The sequence below is a fragment of the Lissotriton helveticus genome, chromosome 1_1, assembly GCF_964261635.1.
Source record: "Lissotriton helveticus chromosome 1_1, aLisHel1.1, whole genome shotgun sequence".
Lineage (NCBI taxonomy): Eukaryota > Metazoa > Chordata > Amphibia > Caudata > Salamandridae > Lissotriton > Lissotriton helveticus.
The window spans coordinates 81,353,273-81,379,953 of record NC_136057.1 but is presented as its reverse complement, the minus strand read 5'-3'; the positions used below and the strand labels follow the sequence as shown (position 1 = coordinate 81,379,953).

The 26,681-nt window shown below is 46.1% G+C and overlaps 1 protein-coding gene across 1 annotated transcript in view; it reads right to left on the bottom strand.

Moving 5' to 3' along the window:
* Window positions 1–26,681, bottom strand: part of LOC144758731 (uncharacterized) — a 72,577-nt gene that overhangs the window by 27,474 nt on the left and 18,422 nt on the right. The window contains 1 exon segment of the mRNA XM_078646446.1: window positions 21,686–23,053. Within this exon segment, the coding sequence (XP_078502572.1) occupies window positions 21,686–23,053 (1,368 nt within the window).

Below are 26,681 nucleotides of genomic sequence, written 5' to 3'. Positions count from 1 at the left end.
GGAACAATTACTCTTCTCTTGCTTAATTTTGGTATTCTGGCCATTTATTTGCAAACACAAATTACCTCTTTGGGGTATAACCCAAATCGGTGTAAATTCCTTTAGTTTAATCTTGTCAGTAAGGCTAGTCACATAACGAGTCACATTCCATCCATCATATGCTCTCTTCTCGTCCTTGGGAATTTTACTAATATCAGCAATTTTGCCATAGTTACTATTCCCTTTATCAAAGGACTGTGACTGAAATCCATTCCACCATTGTAGGACCCACCAGGAGGATTTCGGAGCTGGTTCTGGTATGCATTAGAGAACATAGCCAGATAAGCCCAAGCAGAACCTTCATACGAAAATGGAAGGACTAAATACGGCATCCCTCTTTCAGTATTATGGGGCATAAGCCCACAAACCCAACAATCAGTAGTGTTTATTATCAATTGATGCTGGTGTAACAATTGAATGAATGAATTATTAAAATATTCCATTCTTCTCATTTGCTCATGATCTGAGAGTGAGTAAAATTTCTGCGGAGAAATAGTAGTAGAGGAAATCAGAGAGGCAGAGGTAGGTACAGTTGTTGGTTGTATAATATATATGATCCTTCCAATGCATGCTAATAAACTGCTCAAACATACTAAAATACACAATGCTACGCCACAACGACTGAATAGTAATTTCTTATAACGTTGTCTTTTCATTATTCTAATATCATCCCCTTTTCCTGCGCTATCCATTACTCTAAAAGCATTGCTCACTATAATCTTCCTTAATCCCTTGGCTGTGATTGTTAGCCGTCCTATAACACTGCAAGTCCTGTTGACCTAGTCACTATTCAGGTCACAGCTCAAGACTCCTACCGTGACCCTGCAACTTGATGGATAAAGGAAAAGGAATGTTTCTCTTTTAATACAAACAAAAATTATATAGCACAAAATTAATTGTCCTCAGGCAATCTCCTTCTTAGGTTGTATCGTCTCTTGCCAAGTGTCGTTTGGTCCTCGAACAAGGTCTCTGGATCTGTTGTATCTAATCTCAAAGGTAAAGGTACAGCTTCCTGTAAGACGTCGTCGTCTTCTTTCTCTGAGCTAGTCCAATCCAGGCGTGCACTGCTGAATGGTACAAATCTGGGTACTTTTTCGCATTCGTTATCACCAACACCTTCTCTGACCCACTGGTCAAAGGGTAAAGGCAATGGTACCGTTTTGCAATGCACGGCGTGGATCCAGTTCTTCTTTCCCACAACCTTTACAGCTGTACGAGTAGTCAATAATACTTATCTCGGCGGCCCCCAACGAGGTTCCAAATTCTTCTTCCTCTGGAGGTTTTTGAGACACACCCAGTCTCCAGGTTGAATTGAGTGTCCTGGATCTGAGGAGGCCTCTGGCAAAGCGTTTTGGACCTGTTGACGAATAACATGCAATTTAGTGGTGAGGTCATGCAAGTAGTCAACCAACAATGGATATGGAATGTCCGAGTATTTCTTGGGTCTGGGGACTCCCCAGATGTTAGCTGGGCGTCCAAAAACAATCTCATACGGGCTAAGCCCCAAACGAGAATGTACAGTCATTCTTGTTGAGAGAAGTGCCAAAGGCAAGGCATCAGGCCAGGAAAGGCCTGTGCTAGCCTGAAACTTCGCTGAATGAGAATGGTTTGCCGCATGGAATTTCTGTCTAATACCAAGACCCACACACACCTTCTGCATAATCTGACCTACAAATTCATTCCCATTGTCACTCCAGACAATGCGCGGCAAACCAAACCTTGGGAAAAATTCCTTCAGAAGGACCTTCGCAGTAGACAAAGCAGTGTTATCCTTTAGGGGGTAGGCCTTTATCCATCTGGAAAAGGCACAACCCACCACCAGGACATACCTGAGATTGTTAAAACGTTCCATATGGATATAGTCTATTTGCAGTACCTCAAAAGGATACGTAGGGGGAGCAAAATGACCTGCTGGAGTTGGAGTTCCCTTTCCTGGATTGTGCATCAAACAAACAATGCAATGTTTCACTACATTTTCTGCACATTTAGGAATACCTTCATTCTGCCATACTGGAGCTAGGAGTTTACATATAGCCCTTGCATTAATATAGCCTGGTCCATGAGCCATAGTAACTACAGGCAATACATACGCATCTGTTAACAATCATCATAACAACACTTATATCTCACCCTCCCTAACACATATATTATATTATTATCTAAGAAGGTCTCTTTGGGTTGTTTTAGGGCGGGCCCATACCTTAGTGTCCTAGCATGAAGGAATCACATCAGCATACACCAGCTCTCTCTGCATGTGCACCGCATCAAGTGTGTTAACAATTCTCGTGCAAAGCAATATCAATCCCGCCTCAAGCCCAAGTTGGCAAAGGCTGCACTTGTGTTATGACTATGAAGGCGTGGAGATCAGACCTCATAACAATTCCATATCGTGTTGCTCCTGAAACTTCAGCACTCTCCGTGCAGACATGGTTTATTAAACAAAACTGATATCAGAGCAATAACATATTATTCTCACATACACCACGGCAAACCACTAGGTTGAAAGCTAAGTCAACAATTAAGGGTCGTGTGCAGAAGTTGCAAGAAAGGAAAAATGGCGTTTAAATCCGAAATGTACCTATGCTAACTTAACACGATATAAGGATATATGACTATGGTTATCTCCGCCGCGCTGTCCAGCAAGGTCAGAGCCCACGTCAGATTCCGAAGCCGCGTTCTCACTATCTGTGGCATATCGATGCGCTGTTAAGGCTGCGACTTTCTTTTTCGCAAACTGCGGACGCCTAGGCGTAGAATCCTCCTGCTTCACTGCGCCGTCCGTCTGGCGGGACTGGCCACGTCCTTGTTGGCCACCACGTCCACGTCCACCCCCTCCTCCTCCACCGGTCTTCGGGGCCGATGTGTCCTGAAAGGAACGAGGAGAGCGTTCATCAGAACCCTGAAAACGATCAGGCGATTTAATCATCGCGCGGTCGCGCAAATCATAAACTTTTTCGGGTGGCGCAGGAGCTTGTATTGCAGGAAAAGTACCCTGAGTCTGCGTTGTCTGCTTCCCCTGTGTCTGTTTTTTAGGCCAATTTTGTTTCTTGGACTTGGGCTGGGCATCTGTCACTGCAGATTGTCCCTGTGGTTGTTTTTTCTCCTTCACTGGAAAATATTTCAGACCCCTACTTGTGCGGCCAATCGTTTTATAAGCGGCCACCACAATTTTTGCTAACTGGCGGGGTTTGTCGGCATCGGGCAGAGCAGCCAAAGCATTCGACACCTGAAAGTTAACTGCATCTCCTTTAACATTGGAGAGAATGAGATCACTTACAATCTCAAAAGAACCACACAGGCGCATACCCAATTCAACCGCTGCCTCTGGACCGTGATCATTCTGAACACGTCTAACGATTTCAGGCAGGGCAGTCATAGACGGGGTGCCGAAACACCTTGTATAAACTGCCGCAAATGTTTTACCCCAGCTGTCACAGTCAGCAAGTTCAGGAGTAATATCCTTCGGTAGAGTAATCGTTAACATTCTATGTTTATCAGCAGGAGTAGAATTCGGAAAAACCGCCTCCAGTTGATCAAACTTCTCTGCTAGCCAGAATGGGAAGTCATCGTTGTCAACCGGACGCGCACCAAAAACCGAATTTACCATCACTGGATTGAGACGCATACCGCCTCGTTCCATGGGAGCGGCCGCACCCCCCTGGGGACCACCAGGAAGATGTCGACCGATGTATTGCACTAAAGCACGAATCACGGAAATGGAAACTACATGCAGCCTGCGAATTTCAGCCAGGGTGCAAGCCCCGTGATTCGGGTGCGGGGTAAAGCCACCCAACGCAGGCCAATTAGTACCTGGAATTGAGAGTGGGCCTAACCTCGCAGGGGACATAGAGTGGGGGAGGGCGCCATCAAACCAAACTCGATGCTGCCAATGATCAATAGGTATTTCCAATGCCCTGTACGGCGTATATTCAGCAGGGACATCTGAGGCGGTGTAGGAGTGGAACAAACCAGAATTAGCGTCCACAGCCGGAAACGTAACCCAAGAGTAAAACAACTCGTAAGGAAACGCCGGATCTGCACATACCACGAAAATCACAGCCATCCCATCTACTGGGACTTGGTACGTCTGAAGATGGTTGCGTACCGCTACGCGACTATGCTGCGCAATAGCCACCGCTGCCGCCATTACAGAATTGGAAATAAGAAAACACAAAGAATACTTTGTAGCACAACTGGGTAGTAATTCAAAGAAACCGTTTAAGAAAGAATCAAGCTTGAATAAAGACCTATTTCAAAAAATAGGTAGGTTTCACCGACACCCCGTTTTCCGGAAACGGACGTGAAGGGGTTAAGGCATGAACGATAAACTACTCGAGTGTCATGATATAAGACCACCGAAACCGTTGGGCGCCATGTTGCAGGGTTTCTGTACTCACACAGAACTGTGCACAGAGGAGTGGAACCTCGGCAAATTAGGGTGTCCCAAAACTTACCTTAGCAACCAACTCACCCCTTACCGAGCTAGCTACAGTGTCTCATTGGACATATCAAACACCCAATGTTTAGACAAACCAGAACATGAACTTACAGTACCTCAGGGTACGTGGGACTCATGAACACTCTTTCGTTATATTATCATTACAAACCAGAACATGGAGTAAAGAAGACACATGTGCATTTGAAATGTTTATTTACTAATGCCGTCTTCTCAGGCGCAGTATCTTTGATAATACAAGTATACTTATTATCAGTAGCAAAATTATCAGCATAGTTACTAAGACATAAAAAGCGAATGGTGACAGCATGTTAACATGCTGTAATGAATAAGAGTTAACAACACTTATATCTCACCCTCCCTAACACATATATTATATTATTATCTAAGAAGGTCTCTTTGGGTTGTTTTAGGGCGGGCCCATACCTTAGTGTCCTAGCATGAAGGAATCACATCAGCATACACCAGCTCTCTCTGCATGTGCACCGCATCAAGTGTGTTAACAATTCTCGTGCAAAGCAATATCAATCCCGCCTCAAGCCCAAGTTGGCAAAGGCTGCACTTGTGTTATGACTATGAAGGCGTGGAGATCAGACCTCATAACAATTCCATATCGTGTTGCTCCTGAAACTTCAGCACTCTCCGTGCAGACATGGTTTATTAAACAAAACTGATATCAGAGCAATAACATATTATTCTCACATACACCACGGCAAACCACTAGGTTGAAAGCTAAGTCAACAATTAAGGGTCGTGTGCAGAAGTTGCAAGAAAGGAAAAATGGCGTTTAAATCCGAAATGTACCTATGCTAACTTAACACGATATAAGGATATATAGGAGCTATACAACAATGCTCTGACAATTCTGTCCAACATCCCATCGTATCCAACATTCCCGTACTCTCTCTCCACTTACTCAATTCTTTCTCAGTGGCCTCCTTCTGAATCGCTTTCACGCTTTCTACTGTGTCTTCACACATACCACCTTCTGCGACCCATCTTGCAGGGCCTGCAACATACATGCGACTTTCAACGTTTTTCGCCGTTTCCCTCGCTATTTCATCCGTAAATGCATTTCCTTGACCCACGTCATCAGTAATCTTTTTATGCGCACTGCACTTCACAATCGCTATTTGAGTAGGCAAAGCAAGTGATTCGAGAAGGTCGGTCACCAACTGACCATGCTGTATTTTAGTGCCGTGGGAGGTAAAGAATCCTCTTTCCTTCCACAAACGACCAAAGCTATGGGCAACGCCAAACGCATATTGACTATCTGTATAAACAGTCACTCTTTTCCCTTTCGCCAACACACATGCTCTCGTCAATGCAATCAATTCTGCAGCTTGCGCTGAGTTCTGTGAAATACGTGCAGTTTCTACCACTGTGTGCAAAGTTGTAACAGCATAAGCAGCTGTCGTCTCGCCATTAGGAAGTTTAAAACAAGACCCATCTACCCACAGGATCCCATCCGGATCCACAAGTGGTGTATCTTTCAAATCAATTCGACCTTTTGTTTCCTCTTCTGTACGAAGAAAACAATCATGCTGATCTTGTACATTTTTCTCATCAAAAACAGGCAACAATGTCGCTGGATTCAGAACATTACATCTTTTGATATGTATATGGCTAGCTAAAAGTGTCAACTCATATCCAGACAAACGGGCACTCGTTAAGTGCTGGGTTTTTGTCCTGTTAAGAAGAGTATCTACTGCATGAGGCACCATAACATTAAGAGTGTGATCCAACATCAATCCAGCAGATTGATGAATAGAAATCGCCGCTGCTGCTGTTGCTGTTGCTCTAAGGCAACTGGGTAATGCCTTAGCTACCGGATCTAATGTAGCCAAAAAATAGGTACATGGCCTCTGTTTGTTTCCAAATTGCTGTGTCAGGACTGATAATGCACAACCTTCCCTCTCATGAACATAGAGTGTAGAAGGTTTACTGTAGTTTGGAGTACCCAACACAGGAGCAGAACACAAGCAGTACGCAAATCAGAAAAACTCTTTTGACATTCATCAGTCCAAGGAAGAGGCTGGGGCGTATCTTTAAGAGTGAGTGCCAACAGAGGTTTAGCAAGTAGAGAACAATTTGGAATCCACTGTCTACAATAAGAGGTAATGCCTAGGAAAGCACGCACTTCTCTTTGTGTGGATGGTACAGGCATCCGCGCAATTGCATGGATACTTCCTGGGGTCAATCGTCTTCCCTCCTTCGACAAGAGATGACCTAGATAGGTAACCTCTTGGTGACAATATTGCAACTTAGAAGGTGATACCTTATGGTGTAAATCAGACAAATGTTGCAAAAGCGACACAGTCGCAGTTCTACAGACATCTTCCGAATCAGCAGCTATTAACAAATCATCTACATATTGGATAAGAGTAGCACCTGATGGCAAGGAAAAAGTTTCAAGCTGGGATATCAAAGCCTGACTATAGATGGAGTGACTCTCACAATAGCCTTGAGGTGCACGTTTAAATCGGAAACTTCGGCCTCCGAGAGAGAAGCCAAAGAGATCCCTACTCTCCTCAGCAATAGGAATGCTAAAGAAAGCATTTTTTAGATCAATAACCAAAAACCAAGCAGCTGAAGCAGGAATCATAGTGAGCAACGCAGTGATGTCTGGCACAACAGGAAACTGAGGGACAACAATTTTGTTGACCTCTCGAAGATCAATCACAAAACGGTACACAGGTGGCTGTGAAGGATCAGTACGTTTAAGAATAGGCAAAACAGGACTATTGCAAACATTTCCTCTGGTCTCTTCGACCACACCTTTCTGAACCAAGTCATGAATAATAGCCAACAAAGCTCTCTCACCTTCGTTAGATATTTTGTATTGAGGAACACGTGGCAACTTAACGTCAGGTTTAACAGTAATCACATAAGGTGGAATTTGCAATAAACCAACATCATTCGGACCCGTAGCCCAAGGCGTAGCAGGAAGTGAACGCAGTCCAAGTGGCAGCTGTTCTTTAGATACATACATCGGAGAAGTCAATTTATCACCCAAAGTAAGATGTACACCAGAGGGTGAGCAATACAAAGTGGCATGCAAACGTTTTAATAAGTCCAAACCCAATAAATTCTCTCCACAATCCGTCGTTAAAAGAAGTGGAGCCTCTAAATCGTACAGACCAATAGAAATGGGCAAAGGACAAGAAACAGGGTTATTGACTGGGCGCCAGAGAATCCTACAGAAACATTTGTTAAGCCAGACAAAGGTGCCCCAGGGAGTTTGGAATGCATAATAGAACTTCTCATTGCACCAGTATCCAAAAGAAATGGCTCTGTAACACCCAATGCTACAACATTAACATAAGGTCCATCTTGATCCACTGGAACTGATACGACTCCCTTACTCTGTCTATGGCTGTCCTAGCTAGTATGAAAATCTGCGGTGTCACTGCCTAAACAATAGTCATTGTTGTAATACTGTGCAGACTGAGAATTCCGTTGATCAAAATAATTCATAGAGTCCTGAGGGGGAGAGGGACGTCGTTCCTGAGACGATGCACCACGTCCTCTACCTCTGGACATAGACCGAGAATCACCACGACCTCGTGGTGCTAATAATCCACCATAACGTTGCAATAAAATCGGACAACTATTCTTGAAATGACCTTCTTCTTTACAATAGGCGCACTGATTAGGACCCAACGGAAATTGCGGAGCTGAAGATACCAGTTTCTGCAACAACTTCAGGAACTGCGTAGGCTGTTGAAATTGGGGCTGAGTAGAACGAGAGGGGTAAGCCTGTTGCAGAAGAACCTTTATTTTTAACTCCTTAGTCTTTTTCTCTGCTTTTTCCTTATCTTCCTTATCCCTATTCTCATAATACTGAGCAGTAGCTAATATCTGGGCAGTCGAAGAAACGGCCCATGAACTCTCTGATTGTTTCAATTTATGTGACAATTCTGGAAGTAGATTAAAGACAAATTTATCTACAAATAATCGCTGTCCACCTTCAGTACTCATATCTTGACCACTATGGTCGATGAAAGTCTCTTCGAAACGAGTAAAGAAATCGGAGACACTTTCATCAGTCTTTTGCTTGCACGCTGCTAACTTATCCCAGTTAACGCGTACAGCAGGCATCATCATTTTCATTAGATCTATTATTTTACCAGGTAATTCCGTAATTAAATCATCAGGTTTGGCACCACCTATTTGACCTGCATCTGCGGCAGCAATAGCAGCCCAATTTCCGCCTAAAGCTTGATCATGATCTTGTCTACGAATTTTGGTCCATATTGCTTGTGGGACTACATTTCCCATAAGTAAATCAATATCTGCCAAATTCATAATACATGCATCAATAGTCTGAGACCACTCTTTATAATACCCAGCAGGATTCTTACGAGGGTCCCGTAAAGACTGCTTAAGTGCCAATACTTCTGATCTTTTCCAAGGATCATGTACCCATATACGCTAAAGGTGAGCTGGAATACCTGGATTAGCACCCGCTTGAGGAACCTCATCTCTCCATATTGGAGGAACTTCTCGCATAGGATATTGTGCCATTTTACGACGAACCGCAGGATCAGACTCAAGAGAAGTTTGAGAGAAAAAGGAAGATCGGAGAGTAACAAGCTTTTGAATAAATCGTCGAATAAATCCTGAGGAGGTGAATCCAGGTCCACATCTCCCCATCCTTTAATAAGGGTAGTGCACATAGCATTGAAAACATACCTCTGTGTAGGTGCATTTCATTGAAGAAAAGTATCTAAAATATCGCACACACTATACTGTACACTACTCATGATCCAATTACGAGCACGAGAATCTAACTTAGTCCGTTCTTCCAAATCTGGAATCGGACTACGAGATTGTTTCCGAGACGACGCAGGAGAAAAGTAAAGAGGCCCAAGAAACGGTGACAGAAGACCTGAAACAGTTTTGCCTAAACGTTGTCGAGCTGTAGGGGAATCTGACACTAAAACAGGAGACAATGTATTTTGTAAAACAGGAGAAGAATCTGTAGCAAAAGAAACAACAGGTAAAGGAGGCTGAGGCACAGAAGATTGGGGTGCAGTCGCTAGCAAAGGGGGCAGAGGTGGAATCACAGGAAAACGCAATTGTGCAGGAACCAAAACAGCTGGATTAGCAGCAGGTTGTAATGGGGGTGCATTAGCACCTAACACATAAGGTGGAGGTAACGTTAATACATGGGACATAAAAGAATCTTCGTCGGGATTCTTATTCTTTGATGCAGTAGGTAACACAGGATAACATCTATCTAGTGCCATATGATGCTGTCTTTCCGACACCTCAATCACCTGATCAGCCTCATCATTTTTAAACTGCTGGGCAGCCTGTAAAATCGTCATACTCCGGGCTTTTCTCTTAAATAGAATTGTTTCCAAATTATCTATAATATCGGGCTCAAAAGAAACATTTTGTAGCCACTGTAGGACACCATCCTTATTTGTATATCGGATCCAGGTTTCATTAAAAATAATAGGACCCAGACCATGTTTTGAATAGAGCTCGTAAGTGGGAGTTCCAACTGGAGGAATCGGACAAGAATCCTCTAGCCGGGAATCCCTTGAACAACCAAAACAACAACATTTTCTAAACTTACTGAATCCAGGCATTTCGTAACGAACTGGACTCCCTTACAAACGTCAAGGGATTTTAGACAATAGTCACAGCACAAACGTACTTACCCCTTGGCTTCGGTTAGCGCGCTAATCGAATAAAAAAAAAAAACAAAGAGTGGGCGCTACTCACGAATACTTAACTAAATGTTTTCTCACGCCAACAGATGTCCGTCTAACGTCTCGCGATACCAATCATCACCAGAGGGCCAAGGCAGGGCGACAGTCAGGGCAGCAGTCGTCAGCAGCCGTCGGGAAGGAGTAGCCGCGCTTCAAAAAGACCTTCGGTCCACTTCAACATGCAGGGGTCGCTCACGTGGTTCGTGAAATCCTCCGGAATTTTCTTGCGAAGCTCCTCACGACTCTCGGGCAAAAACTACTACCGCTGAAGTCGCAGGTTGGGCCGCCAATTGGAGAACCTGACCTTATGGGCCAGGCGGCGCAGGGCACGTCTAAGATCTCCGGGTTCACCTGCCTTGACAGACAGAGACACGAGACACTCTGTTAGGCGTAGAAAAGCAGGTTTATTAGCTGCAGTTAAGCACAGTTATCCTAGAAGTTACACACAAGGTGGATTCTGAGGAGACTGCCTCCTCATTCCGTGGCGCGCAGTCTATTATACAACACAAGTTTACGATGACAACTCCCAAAACACACATAACTGACAAATAGGAATAGTTCGAAAACAAGCTAAAACACACCCTCCTTTCAGACCCCGTGTGCTCTCCTCCCCTCAAGTTAATCAACACTAGTGCCCGTAATTCAATTTGCAGGTGGTAGAACATGCTACAATACTTCAAAAGACAGGCTATGTAACAAGAGAACACATGAAGAGAATAGTGAAGGTCAGTTAAACAAGATAAAGTCGAGAAGAATGGTGGGACCCAAACAGCGGAGTAGGACATGGATTAATCAGTCTAGACATGGATTTACGGACTCGGCCAGACCCTCACATCAGTTTCGTAAACATGGGCAGGAGTTACTCTTCAACAGAAAAGACACGTAGCAGCTAAAAAGAGGCAAAAACACTGCGTTTACCGCGTTAGCCATGCTGCCTGAGTGAGGCAACACAAAATGGCTACTAAGCACAAAATGGCAGCTGAATACGAAGGGGAGTCGGAAACTACGTAACCTCGACAGGGGTACTCGGGGGTCGATATATAAGATTGCGTAGGAACCTATTTTCAGATACAGTAATTTTACCTAAATTCTCAAAGCCCCAGATCTCTACGCCGTAAAGGGCTGAGCTAACCACCTTTGCATCGTAAACACGTGGAACAGGGGCAACTGGTTTTGTTAATGACTTAGCATGCTCTAAGCTCAAGGCTCCAGCCAGTTGGTGATGCTTGAGCGTTGCCAACTCAACCTGTTGGTTCCATCGCAAATCATGTTGAATACTAACACCCAAATAGTTAAAAGCCTTGACTTGCTCAAGGGGTAATTCATTCATGAACACATTGCCCTCTTATGATTTATGTTGATTAAAAGACATAAATTTGGATTTAAAAAAATTTACTTCTAGACCTCGGTTGGTGCAAACATTTTCAAAAATACCTAGAGCTTTTTGCAATCCACTCAGGGACTTAGCAATAATTAGACAATCTTCAGCAAACATTAAAATGGGTACTTTCGCACCTGCTAGAGTTGGGGCATCAACATTAGCTTCAATCAGTAGTTTGGCCGCATCATTAGTGTATAGAGAAAACAGGGTTGGCGCTAGCACACAGCCTTGTCGCACCCCTCTTTCTACTGGAAACTGGCTGGTAACGCATCCAGGAGAACCCCATCTTATCTGCACATAATTATGCTCATGGAGTCTCATAATTAGCGAAAGAAGGGCACGAGGCATACCCATATCATGTAGAACAGACCACAGGATCGAGCGTGAAACAAGATCAAAGGCTGCCCTTAGATCAATGAAGGCAGCATATAAACTACCCCCACCTAATTGCACAGTCTTCCAATGAAGCATTGCAAAATGCAATATTTGGTAGACTGTGCTAATACAGGCTCTAAATCCTGCTTGGAGGTGGGATAAAATATTCTGCTCGCGCTCCTATTCCTGCACTTTGATCAAAATCAGTCTACCAAAGATCTTTTGCATGGTATCAATCAGACTGATTGGGCGGTAATTACCGGGGAGTGACTTATCCCCTTCTTAAAAACTGGTATATTTTCCGCATCATTCCACGATTCGGGTATAGGTGTTCCCTTTGCTATTAGATTTGCCAACAATAATATATACCTCCCCCAAGATTCTCTATCATGCAAAAAGGTATCAGCTGGTACGCCGCCTATACCTGGCGCCCTACCAGGTACCACAGAGTCCAAGGCGCAATTCATATCCCCAATATTGAATGGATCTTCCGAAAAGGGTGTGCGTATAACCTCTACACTTGTACTTGGTTCCACACTTTTTGCATATTGCGGCTTAAAATAAGCCACCTACTCTACTTGGGCTACCCAGTTTTGTGTCTTTTCAGGTCGGCCCTCACAACCCCACTTAAGTATATTCCAAAAACATTTGGAATTCTTGGGGGCGCTGGCTTCCTTGAGCTCTTGCCACCTCTTCTCATCCCACGCTCGCTTTGATTTGGATATTACACTTTTATAGGCTGCCTTACAAGGCGTACAGCGATACTAGATCCAAACTTTATAGCCTGACCCAAATCATGATGTGCTTGCCTACATTCTTTGGAATACCAGCGTGGAGAGCGGTTAGTTTGTGCCTTATTCACCTTGCATGGTCTAACAAACAAACACTTTAATTGGTTAAACAATGTTTCGTGTGTCCTAGTACCAGATTCTAAATCTAAGTCCGTACCACCACTACTGGTATGTACCCCCAACTCCCTTGTTGCTTGCTCTAGCTTGCTTGAAATAAAATCTTATGCTCCTGGCATTCTAGCAATTTTGCCCATTTTATGTGGCGCATATCATTCGCAAGAACTATATTTGGGGGAGACACTTCATTCGATCCCCTGGCAGCCGTAGGCGCCTTCCAATAAGACAAGAACATACATAGAGGATTGTGATCGCTCTCCAACCGATCAACAACCATCATATCCTCTAAGTATTCCCACATTCCAAGACTCACTAAAATGAAGTCAATTCTACTTTCCCGTAGGCCGCTCTTGAAAGTAGTAGCACCCAGCTTATCCTGTGATGTCCTGCCATTGGTTGCCCTCAACCCCTTATTCATGCAAATTGAATTAATCTGAATTGTCAGTTCAGGCCACCTCTTTACAGGCTCCAATTCTAATTTAGGAACTCCCCACTGCTTATCTTCTTCATCTGTGAGGTTCCAGTCGCCACTTAACAACGGTTCAAAAGTCGTATTAAAATCGCCTGCTACAATTATATATGATTGCGTGGAGTATCTTTCTATAAGTTCTCTAGGGTGGCAATGGTCTCAGATTTTTTGCCCCATGTACTCCTCGCATATACATTGTAGATATCTACAGGTTTAGCCTGTCTATACTTAAGGGTAACAATCTGTATATCCCTGTGGTTTGAGGGGAGCACCTTTACACTAACTTCTAAGTCCTGCCTAATCCAGATAACTATACCCCCTGAAGGTCGCCCTCTTTCGCCCTTTTCCGCGGGTACGATAACATTTAAAAAACCCGGGAAATACTGTGCTTCAATTAGCCAGGTTTCTTGGAAAAGACAGATAGTATACAGATTAATAAACGAGGCCCATTCCGGGGTTTGAATCTTCGTGTTCAATCCTGTGACGTTCCAAGATAAGATTGAACCAAATTTCTCAAGGCCATCAGGGAGGTTAGGGTTCAAATTTAAATTTGGGCCTTCTAGGACGCGACCGGACATGGGGTTATCGTGATCTTCCAACAACCACGAGGTTACTGGTGTGCAAAGAATGCCTGGATTAAGATCTACATGCAGGCTCGGACTTTCCGCTACGATAGAGACTGAGAGGCCTGATTGGTCACCTTTATCTGGTAGTCAATCATTCGACTCTAAGCCCGAACAGCCTTGTTCACTTTCGAGTGCTCGCTTTCCTGTTTCAGCCAGGCAATGTTGTGGGGGAGAAGATCTCATTTGTATGGCAGAATAAACTGGGGAGCAACTTCTAAATTCCAACAGTATTAAATTCTCTGCCATATTTGCCGGTTTAAGAACTAGTTCAATACAGTCGGTTTTTCCCCCTTGGGTAGAAAGCCTTTGTGTCCTAACAATATCATCTCTTATCACTGATCGACAACCCCTGGTGTTCCTAATCCAATGAATACCCTTATTAGTTAGAGATTCACTTGATTCTCGATCCCTGCCAGGGCCCAATTTTGGAACATTCACCAAATAAACTTTCGGTGTTTCATTCATATCAGCATGGTGTTGTTGTTTACCTCTGTCCATTGTAGGAATTTTATTGTTAATTTGTTTGGACATGCTAGCTTGGTCACGATGTCTACCGCTCAGTTTGGAATCACCACTTCTTTTGCTTAGCTGGGTTTCCCCTAACGTTGCAATTGGTTGTTTGCCAACATTAGTGTAAGGGACTTGCGACAACCCTTTCCTTGCCCTAGCCGCTTCGCTATGCAAAGCACCAGCCTGGATCAAAACATTATCTCTGCTTGGGCGAGACACAATGCGTTGAGTTGCCACATTGCCCTGATCTATAGGCATACCATTTGTTTTCTTATTTGCTATGCAAGTAGAACAGGGACCTCGGCCTAATATGGTTTTATTTACTGAAGCGGTAAGGCTTTCGATCTTAACCCGCATGCCCTCAACCAGTTTACATAATTGTTTGACCACAATGGTCAGGGCAGTGCTGTCTTCCTTAGTGGGAACGAGAAAGTCAAGAAGTCCCCCCAGAATGGATGAAACAGAGTCGCCTAAAACTCAACTCAGACAAAACGGAGGTGCTCATCCTAGGATCCTCCCCCTCAGCTTGGGACGACTCATGGTGGCCTTCTGCCTTGGGGTCAGCACCCACACCCACAGACCATGCACGTAACCTTGGCTTCATTCTAGACTCCTCTCTCTCAATGTCCAGACAAGTCAACGCCGTATCATCCTCCTGCTTCAACGTCCTTCGCATTCTCAAAAAGATCTTCCGCTGGATCCCCCTCGAGACAAGAAAGACTGTCACCCATGCACTGATCACAAGTCGACTAGACTATGGCAACACACTCTACGCCGGAACTACAAAATAAATTGCAGAAAAAGCTCCAGCGTATCCAAAACGCGTCAGCGAGACTCATTTTAGACATCCCGTGCCAAGAGCACATCACCGGACACCTAAAAAACCTCCACTGGCTTCCCGTCAACAAAAGAATTACTTTCCGCCTTCTTACCCACGCACACAAGGCCCTTTATAATCTAGGACCCGAATGCCTCAACACCCGGCTGTCCTTCTCCATTCCCACCCGCCAACTAAGATCATCCAATCAAGCCCTCGCCGCAGTCCCGCGCATCCGAAAAACCACCATGGGTGGCAGATCTTTCTCCTTCCTGGCTGCCAAAACCTGGAACTCACTCCCCACCCACCTTCGCCTTACTCAGAACCACATCTCCTTCAGAAAAGAACTGAAAACCTGGTTATTCGACAAATAGTGAACCCCCCCTCTAGCGCCTTGAGACCCTCTGGGTGAGTAGTGCGCTATATAAATGCCCGAACTTGAACTTGAACTTGAGTGTGGATTCACTAGCTCCTTGGAGAACAACAATCTCACATGTACTGGGTTGGGCTCCTTCCCCATCAATCGTAGAACTACAGCTATCAGTATTTGCTAGGGCTGAAAACCTATTTTAACAAATAATAATTGGATCAACCACAAGGGGGCATATTGCTCTATGTTCTATACCAGATTTACTGATCTCATTTCCCCCCTCAGCATTCCCTTTATCTAGAACTCTGTTACCTTGTTTTCTCCCTAGGAACATGTCAGGGACCACTATTGGGCCTTGTTTAATCCCCCCCCTTAGTACTTCCACGGGGCTCTTACATCCACTTTCTGGCTTCTGATTAGGGAGGTGGTTGGTTGTAAGTAGTGCTCCACTTTCTTCGATTAGCTCGTCAATACGGTCCATAACACAGTTCCCCCCTGCATGCGTTGCTACTTTCTTAGACTTTTTTGACTTCTTCCCCTTTGTCAGTACACTTGGGCCCTCACCCCCTCCCTCCATACATTTTCTCTTCCCCATTACTTAGGTTCTCGTGCTATTAAGGCACTCGTAAAATGTCAACAGTACCTTCTTGAGGCGATAACAAGGGGGGTGGCCCAGCCCAGCCTCCTCTGGCCCCCGACGGCCACAGACGGACCGCCCTTTACCCGGGCTTAGCCCGGTGCCCGCCCGCATGCGTCCCGCGCAGCTGGAGGGTCCAGACGCTTATGTCCTTCCGATGGCTAGGGGGAGGGGCAAGCTGTCCTGCGGTGTGCTCACTGCCTTCTGGGCCTCGCAGTTCCCAGCTGGAGCCTCCTGCAGTCACGAGCTTCTCCCGCAGAGCGGGACACGCGAGAGGGCTATGTAGCCCCCGGTGGCTAGGGGGAGGGGCAAGCTGTCCTCCCGTGTGCCCACTGCCTTCTGGGCCTCGCAGTTCCCAGCTGGAGCCTTCTGCATTCGCGAGCGTCTCCCGTGGAGCGGGAGACCCGAGAGGTCTATGAAGCCCCCGGTGGCTAGGGGGAGGGGCAAGCTGTCCTCTGGCGTGCCCACTGCCTTCTGGGCCTCGCAGTTCCCAGCTGGAGCCTTCTGCAGTCGCAAGCGTTTCCCGCGGAGCGGGAGACGCGAGAGGTCTATGTAGCCGCTGGTGGCTAGGGGGAGGGACAAGCTGTCCTCCAGTGTGCCCACTGCCTTCTGGGCCTCGCAGTTCCCAGCTGGAGTCTTCTGCAGTCGTGGGCCGCGAAAGGTCTATGTAGCCCCCGATGGCTAGGGGGAGGGGCAAGCTGTCCTCCGGTGTGCCCACTGCCTTCTGGGCCTTGCAGTTTCCAGCTGGAGCCTCCTGCAGTCGCGAGCGTGTGACTAAAGCAAGATCGGACTAGCCGAGAGACGTGGGTAGGCCGATAGAAGATAAGGTATGGCAGTCCTGCTGCGCTACAACTAAGGAGGGATCTGTAAATGGGGACACCAGTTGATACACTTTAAGTACATAAACCGTGTGTGTTATACGCTGGAAAGATTGTACCGATATGGCTTATGGGAATCTGCAAACTGCCTGCGATGCAGTGAGCTGGAAGAAGGGTTTATACATGCTGCTTGGTACTGTCCAGCGATACTTCAATTCTGGGAGGGAGTTTTCCAGGTATTGACGGCTAGAACAGCCTCACTATACAGATGGAACCAATGCTAGCTTTATTGTGATACGATAAGGACCTAGTAAAATCGGTCAGGAAGCTAGCAGTTATTGGACTACTATTAGCTAAGCGATGCGCTGGGCAAGGTGCCCTGCCCCAAAATTGGGGGATCGGCACTCGGACATGGCATACTGTAATGAGTATTTGGACACTTCTAATGAGCTTCAGTCTGTGCAGAACCACCCTAGGGACTACTGGGCCCTTTATAAGGCATACTTAGTGGACAATTGCGAAAATGCCGAGGAGGAAGGGCACGCAGAGGGGCGATGCTGGACACAGGATACTAAAAGAGGATTGCAGGCTGCAGCGTGGTGGGCTATGGAATGGGACTGCGTTAACACCAGACCCCCGCAAAGGACGAACAAATGTATGCATTTGAAGAATGTACGGACAACAGGTCCTCTGGGGCAGATGTGTGGGGAGAGGTCTATCGAATGACTGTCAGCAGCAGAAAGGTATACTGAAGAGCGCCACTTACCACTGAATGCTTTGTGCTACTTTCTGTATCATACAAGAACTATGTTATGAAGTGGGACTATGAGGTGGTCAAATGTGCACGTGTGATCTTTAAAATGTTAATAAAAAAAGAATTTAAAAAAAACAGCAGAGAGGAGTTGGACAAGAAAAGAAAGGAATCCCCTGAGAGTGTGAAACATTTTTCTGGACTTTACAGCTATTTCTGATATTTCAGGAATTGCCTTAAATGAATGGAAGATCCAAACTACCTGCTTGTGGAACGGTGGAGGATGAGTGGAGCCTGAAACCTGCAACCTGCAACCAATTCTCAATTGCATTTTGTATTCATTGGGTTGGTAATGGTGAGCCGCAGCACAGTGAATATGAAATGCAAAGTGCCTCAGAAACAAAGTCCTTGTAGCTACTAAACAAAAAGGTTTAGGCAATCCTCTAAACCAAAACGTTTGTTGATCCTCAGTTATAATTGACATACATACACAATTGTTCCTATGTCTTAGTAAGCATGTAAGGTAGCACAGATTGTTAAGGCATCCACTGCGGACATCTGCAGCACGCAGAGCACAGGCTTGAAGCCTTTTAAGATGCAACACATCCTCGACCCTTCTTTTGTGAAGGTGTCCCCTCCCTATGATGCAGAATGCTACACAACACGTGGAGTGGAGTATATGGGACATAAGGCATGGATATTCTTAAAAGGGTTGATGCCTGTGTGTGTCTGTTTCTATTTCCAAAACGCTTGCAGGTATAATCCTATGTGCTGTTCATCCCACTAAAATCTAACTTTGCCGTTGCATTTAGGAAGCAAACTGTGTTGTTAAATGAAACATACGGGAACCTTATTTTAGGCAGAATGAAGTCCCGCATTAACCAAGAAGAGGTAGACAAAGGGTTCCTGCTGCTCAGGCGTCGGCAGTGCAGAGATTCGTAATAATGATCATTTTATCTGAGCATGGTCCTGAGAGATCGACTCTCCTTCCAAAACGTACAGCCCCCCTCTCCATCAGTGCTAGCAGGAACGTCCTGCTCGGGTTTATGCATATTTGTGGAAAGACCAGGATGCCATGAGCTCAGGTGCAAGCAAAGGAAATCACCAATTCGACTGTTGTTGGGCTGCTAATATACAGTAATTTACAAGGTTCAACTGGCCCCTCACAGCCCTAGGCCCCGTGCCACTGCACCTGCTGCACCAATGGTAGTGCACAGAAGCATGAGGAGTAAGCAAGCACCAGCAGGAGTGTGTGATGAATGGGCCAAGAACAGCAGGAGCATCTGCCGTCCTCTGGGAAAACACGAACATGGACTTCAAACAAAATATTATCTCCAAGCCTAAGGCTGAAAGAGATATCTTCAATCATGAGGAGCACAAATAAATGAATGCTTGCAGTGATTAATTTGTTTTAAGAAAAAACCTGTGCCTCGCTGTTGCTGCACACGTGCAAAGCTGGCACTGCATCATTAGTTTAGTGCCCTATTGGCTAGTTCTCCAGCTGGGGGAGTAAATCATTAGGGGCCCCTTGTACAAAGCATTTTTGCAGTCAGAAACGCCCAACCACAAAAATGCTTTTACAAATGTACCAAATACAAATTGTGATTCAGTAACACGCTACCTACTTGCAATTAGTGTTTGCGATTTGGTATTTAAAAGGGGCGTGTTTACGGCATTTCTTCCAATTACTGAATCTGAATGGGCTGTATGAAAGTTTTGCGACCGAATTAGGGTCAAGTTTTACTGACTCCTTTGAAGGAGGTGGTAACCCATTTGCAAATAGGTAAGGGTCCTTTGAAGAAAGGAAAACAAATATTTTTAAGAGCAGGCGGCTGTCCCACGGACCCCACTGTCTACTCTTAAAAAATTAAACGAAAAAGCGTATTTTTTTTCTTTTTAAATGCATCCCATTATCCTTTAAGGAAAACGGGCTGCATTAAAAAAAAATAAACAGACTGCTTTATTAAAACCCTATCATAGACATGGTGGTCTGCTGACCTTAGCAGGCTGCCATCTCTGTGATGGCTGTGATTCCTAATGGGTCTCAAATTGTGACCTACCTCACTAATATGCATGAGGAAGGTCTATTTGTCACTCACTAGCAATCGCTAACGACACTCAAAAGAGTTTCATACGTTAGGAATTCTGATTTCCAAATTGCGACTCATAGAGAATCGCAAATAGGAAATCGGTATTCCTGATGCTAGTACATCCTGCCCGAAGTCTTGTTGTATTTTGCATTCTTCGAATGAGATAAGCAAAAAAGAACTGGGATAAAAAAAATATTTAAAAAATCAGTCTGGACACAGTACTTACTCCTTACAAGAGGTAAATCAAGTTATACCTGGCGGCACTCATAGATAAGGGGCTGCTCAGTGGGTTAGCTGATTTGCAGTTGGTTGCGGCAGCGCTCTTCACTACCAAAGCCTGAGCGATGTAGAGCTTACAGAATGACAAAAAAATAAATGTGAATCCTATAGGAGGGGATCTTAAATGCACAGAATGCTGACTCGAACCCATTGGAATGAAAGATACAGCAGGATTTATTGAGGAAAAGAGGTCTACATACATATGCAATCACTACAGTTCAACTACTAACTCTTAAACATATGTGATAAAAGGTATGATGGGAAGGGAAAAGAGCCCACGTTTCTTTCTGCAGCTCCAACGGTAATCACACACCACAAAGAGCGAGCAGCACCTGGGCTGAAGATGGACGCAAGTCCTTTCCGAGAAGCGAGTAGGGACTTTGGCATCTGTGAATAGGGGTCTGTGGTGAGAGCCCTAGCTGTCAGCTAAAAGTTGTTGTGACGTGTAAGTAGTAGTTTAGTGTGTGTTTTGTAAGATGGTGTGATAGCGTTGCGGCTGTGCCCTCATGTAATGGCGTGAGCGAGGTGGTAAATGAATCCTATATTCGGTTGGTACAATAGAATCAACTAGCAGTGAGAAAGACTCAGAACATTTATAAAGAAATAACACAAGGATGTGATTGGTTACCGATCATAGTCTCCTTACATTCTTGTACGGCTGCTAGCAATCACGCTTCACAGGTGACCAGAGCTGCAATTACAGAGCCCAGGTCTAGGCCAGGGAAATGACTCATCTTAATGATGCTGCTTCACTAGGGGCACATATGCCTTAGCATGCTTGTGGCAGGGTCAGAAATTACTTCTCTAAATAAGTTTAGCACAGGCATACCAATACGCACTGAGTGCTTGCCTTTGAACACTTTTAGCTGGGACTTAAACATCAGTATGCCGTACATCGTGCCCTTAAATACCGAACAATGCTAATTAGTGCATGGACGTTTAAAATAAATTAATCTGCAAGGCGCGGATCATGCCCGGACAGCCACTGCAGCCTGTAAAGCCCTGCAGCCTCTGTCAGAAACTAGTGCAGCAAACAGCATGCGAAGAAGAAACATGCTGCACAACTTGTGACCATCGGCAACCCGATACACTGCTGTTTAAGAGGTACGCTGCTCGTTCTCCCCTCTTCCACGGTGGTATGTTGCTAGGCCCAAGATCTGCTCTCTGTGCTCCTTCATGCAAGAGATCTTGTTTTCCACGCTGCTCGCTTTTTAAAAGCAAGAGTTGCAAATGGTGCCTCAGTGATGTATGAAGTGTATGCGCTTCGCAACGGAGTTTGCCCACTCAGGGTTATTACACTAAATGCGCGCTCCCTACAGGGAACACTGGCCATTAGGAATTGATGACTATAAGCCCTCGCTAAGTTACAACATTCCAGTAAAACTTACTTTGGGGTAAGCAGGACATAAGATTGTTACAGTGAAAATGGATCTAGTTTGTATTTATTGGTGTTGTAGAAACGTTCATTTTGAGTGAAGTTCCTGGCATAAACTGTGCAGTGATGGGGTTCAGTTTAGAGTGTATTATTTGGTGCCGTTGCATATGTACCTTACCAGTAAAGCTCTTCTCACACATAGTGCAGTGATAAGGCCTCTTTCCTGTGTGTGCACTTTGATGCCGTACAAGGGATCCCTGATAAGCAAAGCGCTTGGAACACTTAATGCAGAGATAAGGCCTCTCTACTGTGTGTGTTCTTTGATGCAGTACGAGGGTTGCCTTCTGAGAAAAGGTTTTTGAACACACAGTACAGTGATGAGGCCTCTCTCTTGTGTGTACGCTTTGATGCTGTACAAGGGTTGCCTTACGAGAAAAGCGCTTTGAACACTCAGTGCAGTGATAAAGCTTCTATCCTGTGTGTGTTCTTTGATGCCGTACAAGGGATCCCTTATCAGAAAAGCGTTTGGAACACAGAGTGCAGTGATAAGGCCGCTCTCCTGTGTGTACGCTTTGATGCTGTACAAGGTTCGCCTTATAAGAAAAGCGCTTGGAACACAGAGTGCAGTGATAAGGCCGCTCTCCTGTGTGAGTTCTTTGATGCAGTACAAGACTTTTCTTCCAAGAAAAGGTTTTGGAGCACAGCGTGCAGTGATAAGGCCGCTCTCCGGTGTGTGTTCTTTGATGCAATACAAGGTTTGCCTTCTGAGAAAAGGTTTTTGAACATACAGTACAGTGATGAGGCTTCTCTCCTGTGTGTACGCTTTGATGCTGTACAAGGTTCGTCTTATGAGAAAAGCGCTTGGAACACAGAGTGCAGTGATAAGGCCTCTCTCCTGTGTGAGTTCTTTGATGCAGTACAAGGTTTGCCTTACAAGAAAAGGTTTTGGAACACACAGTGCAATGATGAGGCCTCTCTCCTGTGTGTACTCTTTGATGCTGTACAAGGGATCTCTTATCAGCAAAGCGCTTGGAACACACAGTGCAGTGATAAGGCCTCTCTCCTGTGTGTAAACTTTGATGTCGTACAAGGCTGTTCTTATGAGCAAAGCGCTTGGAACACTCTGTACAGTGATACGGCCTCTCTCCAGTGTGTGTTCTTTGATGCTGTAAAAAAGTTCCCTTTTGAGTGAAACACTTTTCACACGTTCCGCAGGGATATGGCCTGAGGCTGGTGTGTCCTTTTTTGTGCCTCACAAGAAGTGTCTCATTGATAAATCCTTTCTCACACACATTACAAGCAAAGCGTCTCTCCCTCATGTGCATTCTGCGCCGTTTCTTTACGTAGATATTTTGAGTTATATTCATCTTGCTTCCAGAACCTTTATGGCTTTCTTTCCCATTCATATTTTCTAGATGTGATTGTTGTTCTGCAAAATAGAAAAAACATTGAAAATTACATGAAGAAAATATTTCTTGAAAAAGCTGCATTGATATAATATGGAGAAGTGAACAGTTACAATTCAGGGAAAAAAAATGTATGATCTACGAAAAAGAGTCACACTTCCCTTTGAGATACAAATGGTGGCTAGTCCTCCTACACAAAGTGGGATGACTTAGTTCTGCAGCAGGAGCATGCTGGGAAATCAAGTGATTCACAAGAACCACTGTTCGACATGGGGTTTCTGGTTGGCTAGGGTAGGCACCTAAGCCAGGCAGAATCCACCACTCTAGTCAGAGTAAGCCAGATACACACCTGAGATAACCTGCACTCACCCTCTGGTAGCTTGGCACAGAGCAGTCAGGCTAATTTAAAGAGGCAATGTGCAGAGCATTCGTGCAACGCACTAACGCAACAACACAGTGAGTAAACCACAAAAGGGAATCCACGCAGGACTAAGTAAAAATATATTCTATATTACACACTTACTTTTATCTTCGTGTTGCAAGTCGTCACAAAATGATTCGCTTTACCACAGTCTATGCATATCTGTCCAATGGCAGGACATTTACCTTTGTGTGGAAATGACAGTCCGTATCTGTAACACGTTTTGTTATTCTATGGAGACAGGACCTTGTGTCCCTCGGCCTTGTACCTTGGCTTACTTTTCGTGCTCACGACCAACGCACTTTGGGCACCTACGGCCTCCATGTCAGTCACTTGGCGATAAGTACGCTGGTCAGCGCAAGCAGCCATGAGGACTTGATACAATATCAGTTTCCATCAGCATTCGTCGATGAAATGCTTACGACAGACATCCATTGATTACTCCGAGGAGGGTAGCCTCCTCATCATAAATGTATTAAATTTACAGTGCTTTACCAAACATCCAGTCTTTCAACAAACTCTTCAATGGTCTTACCTGGTCTCTGGATGAAGATATTTCTTTTATAATTCACATTTGGCACTGGCTTAAACTTGACATTAAAGGCCTTTTCGATTTGACCATATGTCTTTTCACCTTCTTGTCAATCAATCAATCAATCAATCATAACACTTATATAGCGCGCTACTCACCCGGGAGGGTCTCAAGGCGCTTGGGGGAAGGGGTCCGCTACTGCTCGAACAGCCAGGTCTCGAGTTGTCTCCTGAAGGCGAGATGGTCCTGGGTCAGTCGAAGGTGGATGGGGAGGGAGTTCCATGTCTTGGCCGCCAGGTAGGAGAAGGATCTGCCTCCGACGGTGGCTCTTCGGATGCGTGGTACGGCGGCGAGGGCGAGGCTAGTAGATCGTAGCTGGCGGGTGGGCGTGTAGAAGGTCAGTCGGTCGTTGAGGTACTTGGGGCCCAGGTCGTGGAGAGACTTGTGTGCGTGGGTGAGGAGCCTGAACGTGATCCTCTTGTTGACGGGGAGCCAGTGCAGGTCCCTCAGGTGGCCGGAGATGTGGCTGCGTCGGGGGATGTCCAGGATGAGTCGGGCGGAGGCGTTCTGGATGCGTTGGAGTCTCCTCTGTAGCTTGGCTGTGGTTCCGGCATAGAGGGTGTTTCCGTAGTCCAGTCGGCTGGTGACGAGTGCCTGGCTGGCCGTCTTCCTGGTTTCGGTCGGGATCCATCGGAAGATCTTGCGGAGCATGCGTAGGGTGTTGAAGCACGATGAGGAGACGGCGTTGACTTATCTGGTCATCGAGAGGGAAGAGTCCAGGATGAAGCCCAGGTTGCGTGCGTGGTCTGTTGGCTTGGGAGTGGTGCCCAGGGCGGGAGGCCACCAGGAGTCGTCCCAGGCGGAGGGTGATGGTCCCAGAATGAGGACTTCCGTTTTGTCTGAGTTCAGTTTTAAGCGGCTGTTCTTCATCCACTCGTCGACGTCTTTCATCCCTTCGTGTAGGCTGGTTCTGGCGGTGTCGGGGTCCCTAGTGAGGGAGAGGATCAGCTGGGTGTCGTCGGCGTAGGAGATGATGTTGAGGTTGTGTTGGCGTGCGATGGCTGCAAGAGGTCTCATGTAGACGTTGAAGAGGGTGGGGCTGAGTGACAATCCTTGTGGTACGCCGCAGATGACTTCGGTGGCCTCGGATCGAAACGGGGGGAGGCGAACTCTCTGTGTTCTTCCGGCAAGGAACGAGATGATCCACTCCAGTGCCTTCTCTTAGATGCCGATGTTGCTGAGGCGTTGAACTAGGGTGCGGTGGCAGAAGTGTTGAACGCTGCGGAGAGGTCCAGGAGGATGAGTGCCGCTGTTTCCCCGTTGTCGAGCAGGGCTCGGATGTCGTCGGTGGCTGCGATCAGGGCGGTCTCGGTGCTGTGGTTGGCTCTGAAACCGGACTGCGAGGGGTCGTGGGATCCGTTCGTCTCGAGGAAGGCGGCCAGCTGTCTGTTGACGATCTTCTCGATGACTTTCGCAGGAAAAGGGAGGAGCGAGATGGGGCGGAAGTTCTTGAGGTCGGTGGGGTCCGCTGTTGGGTTTCTTCAGTAGGGCGCTGAACTCTGCATGCTTCCAGCTCTCCGGGAAAGTGGCAGTGTTGAAGGAGGTGTTGATGATGTTCCGGAGTTGGGGTGCGATGGTGGAGTCGGCCTTGTTGAAGACGTGGTGGGGGCAGGGGTCGGTCGGAGATCCAGAGTGGATGGCTTTCATCGTGCGGGCTGTGTCTTTGGTGGTCACCGTGGTCCAGGTGCGGAGGGTGGCGGTGGGGGACGTTGGTTTGACGGTTGGGTGCGTGGATGGTGCGCCGAAGCTGTTGTGGATGTCGGCGATCTTGCGGTGGAAGAACGAGGCGAGAGAGTCGCAGAGATCTTGTGAAGGAGTGATGTCGTTGTTGCCGGTGCTGGGGTTGGAGAACTCCTTGACGATGCTGAAGAGTTCCTTGCTGTCGTGGGCGTTGTTGTCCAGTCGTTCCTTCAGTTATTTCTTCTTGGTGGTGCGGATAAGCTGGTGGTGCTTGCGGGTGGCTTGTTTGAGGGCGGTCATGTTGTCTGTGGTCTGGTCGAGGAGCCAGGCTTTCTCGAGGGTGCGGCAGTTCTTCTTGGAGTCCTTGAGTTCGCCGGTGAACCAGGAGGCCTTCTTGCTTCTGGGTCTGCTGGGAGGGTTCTTCAGTGGTGCGAGGTCATCGGCGCAGGCGGTCAGCCACTGTGTGAAGTTGCGGGCTGCTTCGTTGGGGTCCGTTGTGCTGGCGGGTGGGCTCTAGCTGAGGGAGGTGGTGAGCTGGTCGGCGGTGATCTTGCTCCAGCTCCTGTGAGGAACCTGTTGCGGGTGGTGGTGGGTCGTGGTTCTTCTTTTCATGGCTTCTTTCCTCCTTCACCGGCTATGTTTCTCAAGATACTTTATACTCTTTTTCATCTATTGCATCTATGAAATCTTCAAAAGTCTCTATCCATCCATCTATCGCCAATATTCTGTTTTTTTGCAATATCAAACACAGTTGGCGGTTTTAAGAATGCAGCAGCCGTATATACATTGGAGGACAGTAGTGGTCTCTCAGGCACTCCCTGTGGAACTTGATCAGACAGAGCTTCTCTAGCGCCTCGTGATGTGCTAGCTTCGAGGTCAGCCTTAATGACTTTTGGAGCTTGGATCTCTGTCTGGCTCTACATCGGAGCTCTGTATGTTATGGCTGTCTAATGAGTTG